Source organism: Sesamum indicum, linkage group LG2 (genome assembly GCF_000512975.1).
Source record: "Sesamum indicum cultivar Zhongzhi No. 13 linkage group LG2, S_indicum_v1.0, whole genome shotgun sequence".
Lineage (NCBI taxonomy): Eukaryota > Viridiplantae > Streptophyta > Magnoliopsida > Lamiales > Pedaliaceae > Sesamum > Sesamum indicum.
Window position 1 is genome coordinate 16,427,387 of NC_026146.1, and position 19,188 is coordinate 16,446,574.

The window sequence follows — 19,188 nt, forward strand, 5'->3', positions numbered from 1 at the left end:
AAGGAATTAGTAAAGAATTTCGTGGGTCGAAGTTAATAAACGAAAATCAAAGATGGAGGACGGGACGACATTTTCCAAAACATTATGGGCTAAATTGCAAATCACACAACTCCCAATTTTCACCCCTTAAACTTGGATCACATCGCCAATTACATCCCCCACAACAATTCCACTCTTCTCTCTCCACGCCATTGATCAATCATCAATGCCGTTCTGCTCTTCACTCCTCCTCGGGCAATCAGGTTTTTGCCCTCCCGATTTCCCAGATTTGTACTGTTCTTCACCTGTGAGAACGTCACACAGAAGGAGAAGAAAAGCAAAGAGATATGGGGCTTTGCGTTTGACCCTTGCCGCTGCCAATGCCGCAAAAAATGATGCTGGTAATAGTAAGTCGGCAAAGCTTATTACTTTCTTGGGTAAAGGCGGCTCTGGTAAAACAACTGCTGCCATTTTTGCAGCTCAGGTATGCATATAAGCACACACCCAGAAACGTGTGTACGTGTTTGTGTGTGTTATCTATGAATCTTGGTTATTTAGGCTGCTGGGTGAAATGGGTAGTGGTTTATTTGTCTTTTGCCAATTCTGCTCATCTATTTATCTATTGATTACTTGTTTATTATTTTTTGTTTTTCGGGTCTGTGATTCTTTTTTTTTTTTTTTTGTGTGTGTGGGGGGGTGTGGCGGGGGCTGTTTTTTTTTTTTTTTTTTTTGTGTGTGTGGGGGGGTGTGGCGGGGGCTATTGGTATTGGATCGTTACTTTTTCCATTTCTTCTGTTCCTTTATTTTCATCAGCGATAGGTTGCTTGTGGGGAATGATACATAATTTTACTGACTATGCGATTTTTTCTTGTTTCTGCGTACTAAAGATATCGGTAAAACTATATTTTGTGCTCACTGTCTGTGTCCAGCATTATGCTATGTCAGGTCTGAAGACATGTCTAGTGATACAGTCTCAAGATCCTACTGCTGAATATCTTCTTAACTGTAAGATTGGACCATCTCTTACTGAATGCACTGACAATCTGTCAGCTCTTAGGCTTGAAACTACAAAGGTACATTTTACATTTTTTTCGTTTGAGCTCAAGGTATCCCCTTGAGTTGATTTGGTCTTCTAATGAGCATTGTTTATCAAATGCAGATGATGCTGGAACCCCTTAAGCGACTGAAGCAGGCAGATGGTCGTCTGAATATGACACAAGGTGTTCTTGAAGGGGTAGGTACGTAACAGCATTTCATAGTCACCTGAGTATTATGTGACGTAAATCGCCATTGTCATCAAAGTTAACTGAGTAGATGGTTCATGCATCTCTCTACATAATGTTGTAGGTGGTGGGTGAAGAGCTTGGTGTACTTCCTGGTATGGATTCCATATTTTCTGCATTGGAACTCGAACGGCTTGTAGGATTCTTTGGGAATGTGGTTTCTAGGAATAGTGAGATAGGCAAATTTGATGTAGTCATATATGATGGTATAAGCACTGAAGAAACAATCCGGATGATTGGTGCTACCAGTAAAGCGAGGTTAGTGAACTGATTGCCTTTCTCTCTATTCTAATTGTTTCCCATCATATGGTTACAATTTGTTATTTGTCTACTGCATAGATTATACTTGAAATATTTGAGGAGTCTAGCTGAAAAGACTGATCTAGGGAGGGTAGCAGGTCCATCTCTCTTGAGACTTGCGGATGATGCCCTGAGTTTGACTGGCAGAAGTACAAGTCTGAATGGAAGAATGAGTTCGGAGATATGGGATTATCTAGAGCAAACATTGGAGGTACATGTTGTCCGCAGCTATAGCTTTTTGGGCACTAGAGCAATTTCCTAATACTAGTTTCTGTATATTTGTTCTACAGAAAGGATCTTGTGTCTTTGCAGAACCTCATAAATTTGGCTGCTATCTTGTGATGAATCCAACCAATCCTTTATCTCTAAATTGTGCATTACGTCACTGGGGTTGTGCCATTCAAGCAGGCGCACGAGTATCTGGTGCATTTGTTGTAACGCCACCAAATTCTCCTATTACATTTTCTGAGACTGTTGAGATCAACTTCTCACCCTTGCCTTTTGCTTTCATTCCACATCTCGAATTTGGTATCCATCTGCACTGGAAAGAGATCATGATGAGCAATCAAAGCAAAGATGCTCGAGCTCTACTTTCAGAAACTACCAATAAGAGCCTCCTGTCTTCAGTACAGTTTGATCCATCAAATAAATCTGTGAAGCTATTCATGCCAGGTTTTGACAAGTCAGAAATCAAGCTGTACCAAGTATGTTCAATTTTTTTAATTTTTGTCGTCACTAATATGGCTTTATCTGCATAGCCTTTTTTAGCGAGTATCTTCATGATGGGAAGATGAGACTTATCATGAAAATTAAGTTATTGATAAAATGATGCTTTCTCAATCTCGTCAGCCCTTGCTTGGGGTTCAATACAAGGGAAAGGGAGAAAAGATGGATTAACATCTTCATAGTCAAAGCTCACATTTAATTAAGCCAATTCACATGGTTCTGGTTGAAGATAGAGAAAAAATGTCAAAGGATGGACTATGGAGAATAGCATGACATTAGGAGAAGATAATATTAGGCACTTGTGTAAGAAGTTATGCATGTCCCATATAACAAAACAAAACAATAACAGTTTTAAGATCAATATCATCTACAAAGACTTCAAACATGTATTTATGATGCAGCAGGCAGAAATTAACTCGATCGATGATTGTATGTTTTTTCTATGATTAAGTTGTCCATCTCCATTGTTGGACCAAATCATAAAATAATGTTCGACTTAGTTTTTTAAACATTGCAGTTTAGAGGTGGATCAGAGTTGCTGGTGGAAGCAGGTGATCAGAGGCGTGTAATATGTCTTCCTCCTCAAATTCAGGGCAAGGTAGCCGGTGCCAAATTTGTAGATAGAAGTCTTGTGATCACGATACGATAGTGGACATGCTTTCTGCATGAAAGAATAATGGAGGTCATTCTTTGCTCTGACATTCATTCAAGCACGTATAACCAATGCATTGTCTTTACCCCCAAGTAATTGTCATATAAACCTGTCCCCCCTGCTTGGATTTCTCCTGGAAACTACAATTGGGTGTATCATAGAGAAAATAGGATGGTTGAAATTCATAGATCAAGACAAAAGAGAGATTACATTTAACTCCTTGGCGGAATTCATGTTGTAAATTTTTAGCTCGATTCGACTCAGTGTATCTTTGCCTTAGTGGAATAGATGGGAAGCTTGAGGACTATTCTTTCAGAAAAAATCCTCTGTTCCCTGCAGTTGTTATAACTGAATTCAGTGCTACAATTGTGAAGATGGGAAGCTTGCTGCTTTGAAGAGAGTAAACAAGAATCACGTGTCTTCCGGAGAACTGGAGAAATCCCTGGTTGGCTTGTATCTTACATGCACGAACGAATTTGACAAAAACTAGATAATGAATCTGCTTAAAATACACCCAGAAACTACCCATAAGTATTCACAGGGTGCGAATCTGATTAACATGCCAAAAACCAGACTTTTATTCTTCTTGCTGACATATAATCTTTTAATAACGGCTTCTCTAGGTCATTTCTTGTTTTGTAATCTTGGTTTTGACCCTCTGATTTCGGCCCTTTTAATTCTTTCTGAGTTTTGGTGTAAGTGTGTTTCTATATACTTGAATGAAATGTTGATTCTATGAGCTCCAATATACACCCTGTTCCTACCTATGTTCGCCGATAACGATGAAATGTACAAACTAGAAGTGGGATTTAATACAAACTGAGGAAAATCCATCATACATTTATTATTTCTTCTCTTCCACACAGACACTGTATCAATACCTCCGGCAAACTGTGCCAAACAACATTTCTAGTCATGATTTACATGTATATTCAATGAATACGTTCACAAGAAAGTGCACTTCACACCATTAAGGTTTTTTCAATGAATGCGAATTATAGTGATGAAATATTGTATATGCGAACAGAGAATCATTTCCATGCAAACAATAACTTTCATGAAATTGAAAGTTAAGGATTTTCTCTTACATGGGAATTGACAGTCGTATACGCATTCATATTGATGAAATGGAAACAGTTAACAATATTAATCGCGTCTTCAATTTCCTATTTGAAGATCGTTAAGGTATGGTTTATATTATTTTTCAATTCTAAGCCTTTTCTTGTATTCACACCTTTTCCCCAGCAAATCAAATTTAGCATCAATATGCTGTTAAGTACCATCCTTGCTTCCCTTAAGGAACAAAAGAGAAAGATCAAAAGATCCAGATACATAATTCTTCCAGCAAATCCAGAGCTCAGACGGTAATATCTGGAGCATGCTCCAGATGAATTGGCAATGCAGTATCAATCTTCGTACAAGAAGGTTGAATTTAACTTTGTTGGGTTAACCAAATGACAAAATGCATCTTATTGGCTGTTTCATTGAGAAGCAGATTTATACATTGCCCTACCCAGAAAAGTAAACACAACAATCATCAAGTCCAGTCCTCCATTTTCCACACATCCTACAGCCTAGAGAATGCCTGCCTTCATGAAGTTCAGCAAGGATCCTTATGGTCCATAGAATGCAGTACCCAGAGTTTTTAACATGGCCCCTAAGCAGTAGCTCTTTGGCAATTAGTCCAGCATCTTCATGATCAGAAGATCCTCTGCTCAACTGTCCCATTTCCATCTCCGGCCAGCCTCCTCAAGGACCTTTGCACGAGCTTGGCTTTTTCTTGCCTCGTCCTCAACCCAGGATCTGCACCAACAGATTGTCTTAGTCAATCAAAAGGTTGATTATTAGAGAAGCATTTGTTTGACCTATTACATAGCCCATCTACCTCCAAGTTCTACACATTAAGGATCATAAACAAGGTATCCACATTATTTTATAGCCTCTAATCCAGCATATGTTAGTACTGAAATCTGCAGAACTTAAGTCGACAAGAACTACAGACTTCAGGCAGACCTCCCCATGTAACTAATCTTTCACTAAAGGAAAAGAAAAGGGAATAATCAGCCATGCAGATGACAGATGGAATTACTGAGAAAAGAATGCCTGCATACGAGCTAAAAACATTTTGCGTCATTTTTCATCACTGGAAGCGCATAAATGGGGAACATCCCAACCTCATTGGTTTATCTTATACCATAGCCATTGGTATAAATAGCCCCATACTATTGTTTCTATCAAAAGAAAATAGGCAAACAAAAACCATAATGGTAGAGCAATAGAGCCTGATTATTACCTCAATATTCGCAATGCTTCTACTTCAGCTTCCAATATTGACTTTGTATCAAGCAATCTTTCAAAATTCACCTGTAAATTATGTTGTATATCCTGTATGCCACGCTGCTCCTCAACAATCTTAGCCCTCTCACACGAAAGTTTTTCTGTCATATCCGTGACTTCTGCTTTTAAACTAGAAAGTAACTGTTCCTGACAATCCAAAGCTGCCTTCTGCTTCACCAATTCAGCTAAAGCTGTCTCTTGAAAGTTCTTCTCCTGTTCCAAAGCAGTAATGGCTGCACGGTAATCCATTTCCACTTCCAAGCCACGACTTCTTTCTTCTCCAATCTTTCTTTCCCAGTACTGCTTTATGTCGCCTCTCGAAAGAAGCTCAGACATCACTTCTTGCAATTCAATTTGTCTTAAAACATTTTCAGCTTCCAGTCTTGATATCTCTGCCTGTATGATTTCTTTCATTCTTCCGCTAGTTAGTGCCACTGCAGCCTGAGCTTTTGTGCATGGTTTAGTAGGTTGCAATCGCTTGCTCTGTCCTGTGAGAAAATGTAGTCCAGTCATATCAAATCCGTCTATACATAATAAATATACACTAAACAATATCAACCATTAACCTTAATGATTTTCAAGTGAGTAGAGCCATTTCTTATGCTAAAGAACCTATATAATTGACCAACACAATGTGATAATTATACCTTTAAGTGGACTGTATCTGGTCAACTTACAAGGCAAACTATATATGGCCAGTAATAACTGCTATAACCAACATCTTTAATCAAGGACGTCGATTATGTGATTTGACCTTCATGGTCATAATTGCCTTTTTTCTTAAGAGCTCTGTCTCACGCATGTTAGCATATGCATGTGGTATGAAAGCCGAGAAGGGAATAGGAGGACAAGGAAGGATTGAGGAGGGAAAGAAAGAAGTAAAGGAGAATAGAGATAACCAAAAACTCCTCTGACTATGCTCTTTTCATCAGCCAGAATGTCCACAAAAAGCTCCACCAATGCATCTGAAGAGATCTCCTTCACATCTAGAAAACCGATGTTCTTCCTTGACATCTGAACTGCAAGAAAAGTCAGGATTTTAGAGAGACAAAACTACCAAATATGACTTCGTATTAGCATTCATTTATGCGAGAAAACCAAAAGGTAATCAACTAAAAATTATGCCTACCTTTTCATAGATTCCTGGCATGACTTCGTACTCTATTTTTGCTTTCCAGCTAACTAGATCCTGGCGAGATATAAACCTATTACATCAAACAGTACAATATTTGGTCAATATGGAACGCAATTAAGGACTCGGTATTATTCTTGTGTACTTGTTCTGGGAGTGTTGAAGAAGGCAGAAGAGAAAATCTAGAGATTTGAGGTACCTCTCAGGAGAAAAATCCACTGGTCCTTTATCTTCTACATTATTCACATTTGGACCGGAGTTCCCATCTGATAGTTTGCTTCTAACAATACCAGCCTCAGCTAGAGCTAAATAGAGGGTTAGACATTCAAAACATTTTCCTTACCAAGAACTTTAACAAAATAATCAGGTTATGAACCTAAACTTACATTGAATAAATTCAAAATCAGGGTCTTCAACTCCTACATCATCAAAGGCAGTAATTCTAGATCCAGAAAGTGCTGCTGAGGAATTTATGCGATGCTTCCTACTTCTGAGAACAAAATTGGGCACAAGGAATGAGGATCAGCTAATAGCACCCAGATTAAGTGTACAAAGACAAGTGAAAATGAGATAAAGATATTAATCCACAACTACCTCTCCAGTTGTGAATTTGATCGCACTAACCACCGTGCATATTCCCGTCTTGTGCAGAGTTCATCTGCTCTGGCATCATCTTCAATAATCTGTACACCTTGATCGCAATAGTAAGTAGCACATGAAGAACTGAGAAGCTTATATTGAGAATAACTATGTTATCATAAAAGCAAGAACCATTTGAAGCAATCAACAAACATAAACTGGATACTTGAGATTGCTACTGAAAAAGCCATAAAAAGGGAAACAATTATTTAACTTTTTATCCCAGAAAAAATTATGTTATGCTGCTCATAGAGAGGGCGTTGAAAGGTCTGAGGTGATAACCATACAGATCTATCTTGCACTTACCAAGTTTCTTTGCAATTAGACAAATTTAAATGTGGGGAACTGAGATAAATAGGCAGCACTGCTTGTCATCTTGTTTATGAGATATTGTATGATTGTATCTCTGAGATAAAAGAAGATATAAATGTCTGGAAAAACGAGAGTCGTTTTGAGATGTATTTGGATGTGAGATGAATGTATACAATTAAAGTTGATGTGATATGTAAAAAGTATAGATATGAGATATCGCATCATAATGTGAGATATACTGAAGACATACCTTGAGTTTCTTTAGTACCAAGAGAGCTTCTTGTTGAACAGAATCCACAGCAAATGGAACTATAATACGCTCAAGCTTTCGTTCTTTCATGGTATTAAAGCTTGTCTCTTAAAGCAGTAAAGAACAGATTATTAGATGAGGAAATGTAATACAAAGATGGAATCACATCCAAAGAAAGACCAGTTTATCACCTAAGGATCAATAGAAAAGTCTAATAATTTTATTGCAATGATGAAAATTGGATATACTAAATATTATAATTTTCATTTCTTCATTCTTGTTTGTAGCTTGTACAGACAGGTTAGTTCATCCAAGCATTCACTCTGCGAAAATCCTTGCTGTTCCAGAACTTAAACTTAATTTTCCCAGAGTGCATACACCTTAGTAGAGCAGCTACACGTAGTTCAAAGTAAAGCAAACAGAGTTCAGAAATGAACTTTGAAATATCTATGTAAAACCACCTGTTTGCCCAAATGCATCCAAGACATCGCTCGAATTTTCCTCTGGCACCTGAGCAACTTTCAATGATGCATTATCACTAACTTCTTCACTTTTATTCTCATCCTTATCAGTGAATGAAGGCACCGAAAATCCACGTAAAGCATTAAACCGACTCCTGAGTTGAAGCCCACCACCTAATGGAATAAATCAAATTATCAAACCAATCATTCAAACCAGTTAACGAGAACACTGGATCACATTACTGAACTCAATTAGCAAGAAACCAGCTAAATTAACTCCATGAGAAAATTAATCTAATAATACCAATAAAATGGAAATTAGTGAAAATAATTTCAACCTTTACTCGAGAGTGAAAAATAGGCAAGGAACCCAAGAACAGCAGCAACTGAAGCTCCAATACCAATTACCGCAAATTTATGCAGGCCTACAAAACCCATTTCATCACTACCCCTAATTTTTCCGAATACTACAAAAAAACTTAAACTCAAGATTCAAAAAAGCGCGAAGATCAAACATTCACCCTTCTTTTTAACAGGTCTCGGAGCAGATTCCTCCGCAATGGCCCAACCATTGTAGTCATCAGAGGCAACTTTGTCCCAAGAAGTCCACGAAAATTCAAGACTCGAATTCTTCTCAGCAATTGAAGCTGACAGCAAAAAGCGGTTAGGGTTTCTTGGCCTGATGTATAATGGGTTGCTTGAAAAACTGAGATTGAAACGTTGGTGTAACAAAAACGGGATCTTTGATGGGAGGCAGAGTGAAAAGGATGACATTGAAGAGCACATCTACTAGGGTTCTTTCTTCCTGTCCAACTCCGGACTTTTTCTCGACTCTTTTTATGCAGCAGAGGTAATTAGGATTTGTCAACTAGAGCTGTTGGGATTAAACATAGGAAAATAAGAAAGCATTGGATGGAGCACAGAAGAATGAATACGAATCATAGGCTTGAGGTGGAAGGGTTAGACTTCAACCTCCTCACAGAACCAACAACCCATTACAGAGTTTTGCATTCTCTTCAATTCTCACTCTTTCTATTTCTTGGGATTTATTTGTCCCCAATAATATATTTAATTATTATTATTATTATTTGAAGTGACAACCCGTACGTCTGCTAGGGAAGATTACATTAAGATCTATATACGATGTTGTTTGTAATTCCGTCAGGTGTTTCATTAGTGTTTCGTTGTAATTTCATCACTAGAAATAAAAGATGTTAAACTTTATGAGCTGCTCAGATCTCTTGTTTGTAATTAATATAATATTTACTTATCAATACATGTTGAAACACACGAATCAAAATATAAATTTAATTTCACCCAAAGTATAAATTTAATTTGAGCCTATGTATGATAATATTTCGTCAATGGTAGTATTATAAGCAGTAGCTTTTTTAAATCTATCTAATGAGTTGGCTATTGAAAATTCTGTCTGAATGTTAAATTTTAATTTGAAGATATAAACAAAGAAAATAAAGGACATATACGTACTGTTTGTATTTGTATATTGAGTATTTTGTTTTGATATTTTGAAAATAGAGAGAAAAAAATAAAAATATAAAACACCTTTTAAAGATAAATGGTACGCTTGAATTTGTGTTTTCAAATAATTTAAAATATTTTAAAATAAATTATATAGATTTAATGTTGTGATTTAGAAGAATGAAATCAGAGATAGTTAGCTTACTCAAAAGAAGTGGCTTACTATAAACGCCAAAAAGGGAGCGAAGTACACTTTGGCATGCATCCAAAGCTAGAACCAGCAACATTGATTATCTAAGAATGCAAAATCAAGGATCAAAGCTGCAAAAATTCAAATAAGTGATACATGTATACCAACAATCAAGAACTAAATTCATTTAATACAACATTTTAGTTACACGTTCATATCAAAAAATCAATACTAGCAAGAAAAAAACCAGCATTACCATTTGAAGAATCTCTCGAGGTTTCATTTTTATCAGCCAGATTTAATTTTTATTAAATTTCATTTTCAACAATAATTGACGCTGATAACTTCTTCAAACTAATAGTGATAGTAATTTAATTTCAAATGGGTAGCACAAATCGAACTTAAAAACAACGGCTGTTTACTTATGATGCGGGCCAACCAAATACGAACAAGCCGGTGCCACACACAAGATGCATAATGTGGAGTTCGGACTGCCAGTGAAGGTCTTAGTTAGCTGAATAGGATACAACACTGTTTATGATGTCTGAATGTTGTTAGCCGAAGTTATTCTTCAAGTATGATGCATTGTAATTCATCATAACCAGTTAAGTCTTCTTAGGCACCAAATCAGACTATTCAAGCGGCCGGACTGGCTGAACCTGTTTAGGCACCAAATCCTGGCATCATCGTCCATCTTATTGCTCACATTCAATTACAAATGAATGGCAAATTTCAGAGCATGACGGTGCAGATCGTATGAAGTTCAATATCTTTGACGATGGTGTTTGAAGCAAGAACAAAGGATCAGATCTAGTTCAATACCATGGTTGGGATGCATAGAGATGAGCTCAGCTCCACCACCATGACTGAAAGAACTTGACACCTGACTCCTGAGAAAGGGGTGAAGAGATCATTGAAGAAGAAAGCATTGAATTCAAGCAACGTACAAACGGCCTTCTCTTTCTGGATAACTTGGCTTTTGCTACAAATAGGTCAAAATGACTCTTTTTCAGGCAGGCTGATCATTGTGGGCAGTAAATAATCAACAACCTCCCAATCTAAAACACAATGACACTATAATCTTTAGTTCGACAGGTGAAACCAATTCTTCTGAATGCTGCTAATTTGCAGACTGCAAACAGCCTAAGATACTTGTAGCTCAACTACCCAACTCAAAAGTTAACATAGCAGGACTTTCAGAAGACCAGCAAGTGAATTCAAACTATGCAGCTATATTTGGCCATCAGATGGTCAATCCCAACAACTGAAGTAAATCCTCAGAACTACCAAGTTCCTGAATGCAGCTTCTCTTTACAAAACCATTTGTCTCTGCATGTGTGTATATATAGACTAATGTGCAATTTATCACTAAACCATATGGACGAAGCTAACTTTTTCCAGCAGCATGTGCGATTCCCGGAAGTGTTTCTCAGCAGCCTGCATGAATAATTCAGGAGAGAATCGACAAGCTTCCTTTGATTTCAAAGAGCTAAACGCTTATCTCATGAACATTCCCACAGATGATTGTCTCAAATACATTTGGAAGCACATGCCAAAAACAAATAAGCCATATTCTACTAGAGGGAGATTGCAGAGGGAGAAGCTGGTAACTCTTAATAAGTCACTTTCTAAGAATATCAACATCTACGAGAAATCATGTTTTATATTCTACCATTACCTTTCCATGTAAGGCTGTCTTAACATAAACACAAATGATAGAAATATTTGCCAGGATCTCCAAGGAGTGACTCGGGAGATTTTACTACAAACCTCAAGCAGATTTTAAAGGCTAAAAGAAAAAGAGGTAGACAGAGGGAGAAAACAGAAGATTCTAAATCCATATCCTAATTTTATTAGGTAAACTACTAGAACAAAATGCACAGAAATTACAAGCAAGTCCTAAATCAATTCCTGTCCGAGAGGACAAGATTGGCATTAGCTTTTCTTAAAACTCTTAATTGCACTGACATATGCTCCTTTGCCCTAGGAAGCACGGTTCTGCGTACCTCGACCACGGCCCCTACCCACATAGCTATTATATCCACCATAGCCTCTTCCATGGTAAGAGCCACGGAACCGACCACCAACACGTCCAGGGCCACGACCGCCACGACCACCCCGATACCTTGAAAATTCTCCAAATGTCTGCATTGATGATATTAATCAGCCACTCGTAAGAGCTAATATCATGGAGATCAGCAGCAAAATGGGGCATACCTCAGTATCTAATTTCATTTGCTCTGAATACCTAGTCCTCCCGTTATTCGGGTCATTGTCCAGGGCATTGCAAGATAGAGAATCGAAAAAATCATCCTTATTATAAACAGACTGCAAAGGAAGATACATAGTCAAACATGAATATAAACTCTCCCCAAAGCTGTCAATCATGCAAGACAACAACCAAACAATTACCTTGACCTCAATCTTTGGCAATTCAGCAACATCCTCATCCTGTGAATCATCTTCACCAATGTCACTTCCATTTCCTTCTTTATCCTTTGATTGTGATTTATTGCTTTTTCCCAGATGACCCCATACTTCATCTTTTTTGAATTTCTCATTCATTGCCGTAAAATCAAAATCTTCAGTGAATTTCGTCACTGGGCGTGAAATCTGCAAGGCAAAAGAATAATCATTATTTTGCATTGCATGGACTAATATTTAAAACTAGACTACCTGAGAGAGAGTTGACCAAATGCAACAGAAAAGGCATGTTGCAATTCTAAGAAGCAATTAGAATTAACAAGTAAATCACACAAATAAATTACATGAAAGTAGAAACACATGAAAGAATTAATAAAAGGAATTTCAAGTGTTAAAGGAGGATATATATTAATAATAATCATGAAAACTCATAAATGCAAATACAAAAACTTCTTACCCCTGATCCTCTTCCACCTCGCCCTCGGTAATTATTACGCATGTGATAAGCACTTCCATTTGGCTAAAAGAACAAGAGGAAGTAGCATATTAGCTCCTAACCGCAATTTATTATAATATTGTCCACAAGCCATGTTCACAACAAACTTTAACTGGATGGCATCAATATTCATTTGTAAGATTAAAATGTAAAGAATACAATTCTGCGCAAAATAGTGGAGAACTCTAAGGAGACAGGAATCTGATGCATCAGAGCTTTCATGCACCCATCTTTTCCACCCACCAAATTCCGTATTAACCAACCACAACCTCAATTTTTTCTGGTTCACATAATTAATAATCCTGGGGTATGTTCAGTTTATTCAGGTACATTAAGTAGTAGCTTCAAATAGCTGAAGGCATAATCTAAGTTTCTCCTATTACATGTGTTAGTGATTCCACATTCTTTCAAAAAAAAAAATTCCTCATGAAGAAATCAACTTGATAGCATTAACAATAAACTCAGAAAACAATCATGTGCCAAGTCTCAAAATGTTTCAGTTTCTCGAAAATTCTGCTAATAAGAAGGCAGCATTTAGCCTCATGAAACTCATATAACCCCAATTGAATGGTCAAAATTCTAGCTGAGACCCGTAAAGAACACTAATTTTATAAGGCACTCAGATATCAAATTTTAGTACTCATAAAATAGTGGAACAAATGGATCATTGTACGTGTGCATATAAAGAAATGAAGAAAACCTTTTGAGCTCGAGAATTTGGTGGCAAAGGCAATATTGGTGGTTGAGCTTCTGTTACTACCGGGACTGTAGGTTCTGCTGACGGCTTCGAAGACACTTGTACAACCTCCACATCCTTCTGCACTGTTTGTAAAGGCTGAGGTGCAGAGGCAGTAGCTGGTCCAGAATGCAGGAGCTGTCCTGGCGTTATAAGCAAAGGTGTAGGTGATTCTGTAAGAACTGAACCAGATGCCACAGCAACAGATGTTCCAGACTGAGATATGGCCTGCTGGGGCAAAGCTGTTGGGCCAGCTATTGGAACAGGTTTGCTAACTGCTAAAGGTACTCCTGCATTATCAGGAACTGAAGTAGGAAGATGAGCCAGAGATGGCAAGCCAGGACCCGGAGACGATGTAGAGGTAGCGGTAATAGGAGCTTTGTTTGCCAGAGGATTGGTCATTGTTTCAGACGATAGCGACACAGGTTGCAGAGGTGGCATATTCAAAGATAAAGTTGAAGCAGGTAAAGAAGTAGATGTTAAACTAGAAGAACCTGTGCTGCTGGGAACCAAGGAAGAATGATAATCTGGTAAATTAGCAGTTGGCAAGCTAGATCCTGCTGGTGGCAGAGATGAATTGAAACCAGAAAATTGCATCTGTTGCATCGAAGGAAGAAGAGACAGGCCAGGAGGTGGCCGAAGCAAGGACTGCTGCGGCAGTTGAGGCAGCCCATTAGGTGTTCCATAGAACCCCTGCCAAGGCAGTTGAGGCAGCCCATTAGGTGTTCCATAGAAACCTTGCCAATACATTGGCATAGCTAACCCACTGCCATTAGCGTTGGGTGGAGACGGGCCCCAAGAGTTCAAGTTTCCTCCTGGTTGATATAAAGGCAAACCACTTTGGAAAGTTGACCCAGGGAGCCCCATCTGTGCAGAATGGGAACCATGATCTGCCAAAGATCCGCTAGGAGCTGTAGGCAAGCTTGTAGGAGGTGGTGGGGTTGGACGAGGATAGTGAGACTGCACCAGAACATAGATGGTTTAGCATCTCATTTCTCCTGCATCACATTACTAATATAGTTGTGACATTTCTTGCCTGAATAATTGCGGGATCACTGTTAATTGGCGGAGTAGTTTGAACTGGTGGAGAAGCTTTGACCTGTAAATCCTGTGGAAAGAGAAAATGTACTTGAAACCAAAGCTAACTAAAACATGGAGGAAAAAAGATCCATTCCAAATATAAATCCTAAGAGAAATCAACTGCCAATGAGAAGGCAATACGCATCTAGCATCTCCATAAAGGAGTGGAACTGTGATCAAAGTGTATGCAGAAGTCTGAGACTGCAACCTCTGTCAGTGCTATGCACAGCGCACACATTATAATTCAAGACAAACAAAAAAGCATTCGCTTCCAATATGTACCTTGATATCACTTCCTCTAAATAGAATGTATTCATAAATTTTGTCACTTGGAGGGACTTGTGGACCATCTTTTTTCCGTCCTTCTGTACCGAATGATCTCACTGCCATTGGATATTTTGAGCACCAACAATTAGTTTGCAGCCATGGTTTACGATAGATAATAAAGACATAATAATATCTGATTAGCTCAAAATCCAAGAACATGGTTTCTGAATCTGTTAGAAGTCATTGGATTGAACTCTGAATCTGTTAGACATAATCAGTTGGATTGAACTCTGAATCTGTTAGACATAATCAGTTGGATTGAACTTTGTGGATTATCTGAACTACAACTCATGAAACGGGAATTAAGAGACACGTGCAGATGTAAACTATCAATGCATTAGCAAGAAATTAGGGGCAATTCTTTTAGGGAAGGAAGCATATAAGGCCCGAATTTTCGAGAAAAGTTACTCATTCATACACAGTCATGTCAATAATTAGAGCTTAAAAATCAAAACTATCTAGTACACCCACACCTGCTGGACCATATGCTGGTTCTATTTAACTGCTCTTAGATCAACAACATATGTTTGGAGCATTGTGCAACCAACCTAGCCATATACCTCAACACACTACATCATAAGGAATTCCCAGTTCGAGTAATTAATACACACAAACACACACCTAGATATATATCGCCTAGTATCCTATGCCATATACATCTAAATGATTTTCTGATAAATAAAATATGAAGTAGAAGCCGTTTCTGAAAGAGACTTAATAACAGAAGAGTAATTAGCCCAAGAGAATGCGTCAAAGAGAACATAATTTATTCTCATACTGAAAACACAGCATGTCAAAAAGCTACAACAATAGAAACAGATAAAAAAATCTGATCTTTTACCAACATTTCACTTATAATAAGAAAATCCAAAGAAAACATTCCTAAATAAACAACAAAACCGCCCAAAAACGTGATGGTCGAGCCCTCCCGAGAGGAAAAACATGATTATAACTTAACTGAAATAAAACGTAACAAGAATACTATTTGTAGCACAGACAACCATCAAAAGAAACATCCATAGAACCTAAAAAAACGCAAGCTACGGAGAAATAATAACAAAAACCAAAGAAATACAAAATTTCAAAAAAAAAAAAAAAAAGAACAACCACCTCCTACCCAATAAATTGAAGAAAATAGATCAAAAATCACCACGAAAAAAGTAAAAGCCCATCTTTCCTCATTATCCTCACCGTTGCGTAAGCCGATGCTAGACTCTTCGGTGTTGATGTTGTAGAGTATGCCCTCGTACCTGATCTCACTCTTCGAAGTCAAGCTTATCAAGCTGCCGATGTAGGAGTCCGCAGATGCACCTGCACCACCAGATCTACTGCTCGCCGCGGCCGTTGAACTCTCCGCCGCCATCTTCTTGTACTCCTAAACTGCTTTTGTTCCGTTTATGCTTTGAAAATAACAAAGATAAATCTCACACACATACACTCGGATGTAGAGAAAAGAGGAAATCAGAGGACTCCACAGTCCGTGAGACGCAGAATTTGACCCTCGTTTGAAGTGATGGTGTGGGTAACGGGCCGAGATAGGGTTTTCGATTTTCTTTTCCTTTCCTTTTCCTTTTCCCTTTTTCTCTTTTTTTTCCCCCTAGCGACGAAACTTTGTTGCTTCTCTCTCTCTCTCTCGCTCTTTTTTTTTAATTTTTGTCGTGGGGTGGGGGGCTTTTGGTAAATATTTATCTACTATCATTATTCAAGTAAAAATAAGAGGATAATTACGCTCATCCCTTCTGAAATTTGGTATAATTATATTTAAATTTTCTATAATTTGTGAAATTACATTTAACATTCATAAAGTTTGCTTTTATACAAATAAATTTTTTGTTAGTCAAAATTCACTTAATCTGTTGATATTATCAAAAAAATTAAAAAAAAATTGATATTTATTCTCGATTGACTTATTACTAACTTATTACAGGTCAAAAAATTTTTTCAAACTAAGCTACATTTATAATGGTGAAAATGTACCTCCTCACATTCATTAACGCGTGAACATGTATGAGAATAATTTGGTCATAGAAAAAAATTATTTGACTTACTATAAGTCAGTAATAAGTCAAATTGAGATAAATATATTTTTTGTTAATATTAACAGATTAGTTGAATTTCGACTAATATATAGACTTATTTGTTAGACAAAAGCAAATTTCAAAAGTATTAAATTTAATTTTTCAAATCATATGAAATTTACGTATAATTACCAAACTTTAAGGGAGGATAGTTTAATTATCCCTAAAAATAATCGTCGGATGCAATGCTCACAAGCATATATAAAAACTTTATGTGATATGAAAAGGGAAAAAAAATCGTAATATAAATGGATAAAAAAGAAAGAAGTTTGTAAAAAAAAAAAAGAAATGTTAAAGATAAAAAAAACAAATACATTATAATTCTAAATTTATTAAAAATATAAAATTTTGAAAAAAAAATTATAAAAAAATCAAATGAGACAGATACGTGAAGTAATGGGTCAAAAGTAAAAAATTATATAATTATGAAATTGTATTTAAATATTTTAAATGTAGTACAATAAAATATTTTTTTATAATGATAAAGCATAGATATAATTTATAGTGGGCCTTAAATCGGACATTTGTAATATTTAAAAAATTGAGGAAATAGTATGATAGGAAATATTTTGTTTATAGATAAGCAAATTATATGGGCCCAGAAGCCTATAAGAAACTTCATCTCTATATTAGAAAAGTATTAATGGGCCCAAAACTCGTTTAGGCTTTGGAACCCACCAACGCCCACTCTCTATCCCTTGTCATAAGAGTTCTACTGCAACCTTATAATTATTACATCAGATTAATATATTGAATATAGTTACATAGTTATTACATTCTATACTTTATGAAAATGAAAAGTACACGAAAATTATCCATCACTCAATTTACAGAATACTGAATTTAGTATGAACATAACTGTATTCTTGATGTTTTTTTTTTTTTTTTGCTTTTTCAATAGGGTTTTTGTTATGTATAGACCTTTTGGTACGATGTACGATGTATTTTTTGATAGGTCGCCTTCAGTCATGCAAGGTTATGTAAGTATGTGAAATTTTAATTCAAATTTAATTTAATTGGATTTAAAATAATTATATAAATATATTTATTTTGTGCTTGATGTATAGAGAAAGTAATCAATATAAATACATCTTATTTATTTTATAATTGATTTGATTTAATAGAATCTGGTTTCAATTGAATTAACCATCTTGATATTAATGCTATTATGAAGAAATGTATCCATGAATTTTGCAGAATCCGACAATGCATAAAGTGTCCCGTGCGTACAGAATTACTGTCGCCGCCAAGCAAGTCAACCGGATTTCTTACATCTGCACTTCTAATCTCTGTCAGTATACTACATGCAAGTCTATCTCCACAGCGTATAATGAATACTAGACAATGACAAGCAGAAAAAATGACTATTCATGTTTGCGGTCAAGAAGATGTAATTAAGTGGACTTAATTATTATCCAAAGCTCCGACAGTCTGGTCCTAATAAAAACCTTTCGGCCTTCATTTTACAAGTACTGATGCAATGTCCACTAGGTCTTGTTTATTAGGTAGTATTAGCATGGACATCTGGCTTTATCTATATTAATGGCCAGTTTATAGAATTTTTGCATGGCCCGATACTTTTATCTAGGTCGGGTACTATGCTGCAATATTTGTTGGATTCAAATTCGACTTGTAAGGGTGGAATTTAATTATCTCGTTTAGCTTGGAAGATGCCTTCATTTTTCTTTGCATAATTTACCCCCAATTTGGTTGAGTCCAATTACCATATAGTCCCCATTTTTCAACCAAATTACATCAATATACGTTTCCCTTTCTCTTTCTGGAATGCATCACATTTCCTCTCTTATTTCTCTCTTTTGTTGTTTTGAACGCAGGGACGAGAGAGAGAGAGAGAGAGAGAGAGAGAGAGAGAGAGAGAGAGAGAGAGAGAGAGAGAGAGAGAGAGAGTACACATCTATGCAAGTACAGAAAATATTACCAATGACATAAATAGACAAAAAAGACACACAATACCCGTAATGAGCATAAAATGTTGCGGAACTATGATGACATCCTGCACGAGAAAAAAGATTGTGTAGATAGAAACGAAAACCTAAAAATTGAAAGAGAATGACAAATGTAACAAGATGCAGATGGCATTCATTGGCGCAAAAGATAAAAGCAACACTACACTACTTCTATATTCAAAATGGAAGTAAAACATGTTTTACTGTGACACACACACACACACCCCATACGCACACACACACCCCATACGCACACACACACCCCATACGCACACACACACCCACACCCACACACACACCCCATACGCACACACACACCCACACCCACACACACACCCCA

The 19,188-nt window shown here is 36.9% G+C and overlaps 3 protein-coding genes across 5 annotated transcripts; 1 reads left to right on the forward strand and 2 right to left on the reverse strand.

The window, feature by feature from the left end:
* On the forward strand, positions 109-3,411 carry LOC105156424 (uncharacterized protein At1g26090, chloroplastic). Of its 2 annotated transcripts, none has more exons than XM_011072544.2 (7): positions 109-463; positions 909-1,052; positions 1,139-1,213; positions 1,327-1,520; positions 1,602-1,773; positions 1,853-2,266; positions 2,789-3,411. In XM_011072544.2, exons 1-7 carry the CDS (start codon positions 206-208, stop codon positions 2,855-2,857), a joined length of 1,326 nt encoding a protein of 441 aa, XP_011070846.1. In that variant the 5' UTR covers positions 109-205; the 3' UTR covers positions 2,858-3,411. The 2 variants fall into 2 exon arrangements, with proteins under 2 accessions (XP_011070846.1, XP_011070845.1); XM_011072543.2 differs by having other exon boundaries at positions 118-463; positions 2,806-3,411.
* Positions 4,245-9,103, reverse strand: LOC105156425. Its single transcript, XM_011072545.2, has 11 exons — positions 8,593-9,103; positions 8,410-8,496; positions 8,072-8,245; positions 7,611-7,717; positions 7,004-7,092; positions 6,796-6,899; positions 6,609-6,714; positions 6,407-6,482; positions 6,177-6,291; positions 5,234-5,765; positions 4,245-4,743 (listed from the first exon to the last, which is right to left on the reverse strand). The coding sequence occupies exons 1-11, from the start codon at positions 8,855-8,857 to the stop codon at positions 4,656-4,658; spliced, it is 1,743 nt and encodes a 580-aa protein (XP_011070847.1). The 5' UTR covers positions 8,858-9,103; the 3' UTR covers positions 4,245-4,655.
* LOC105156427 (protein decapping 5) lies at positions 11,354-16,413 on the reverse strand. 2 transcript variants are annotated; one of them, XM_011072548.2, is made up of 9 exons: positions 15,995-16,413; positions 14,759-14,859; positions 14,433-14,504; positions 14,142-14,356; positions 13,361-14,096; positions 12,622-12,684; positions 12,153-12,353; positions 11,958-12,068; positions 11,354-11,885 (listed from the first exon to the last, which is right to left on the reverse strand). In XM_011072548.2, exons 1-9 carry the CDS (start codon positions 16,164-16,166, stop codon positions 11,724-11,726), a joined length of 1,833 nt encoding a protein of 610 aa, XP_011070850.1. In that variant the 5' UTR covers positions 16,167-16,413; the 3' UTR covers positions 11,354-11,723. The 2 variants fall into 2 exon arrangements, with proteins under 2 accessions (XP_011070850.1, XP_011070849.1); XM_011072547.2 differs by having other exon boundaries at positions 13,361-14,356.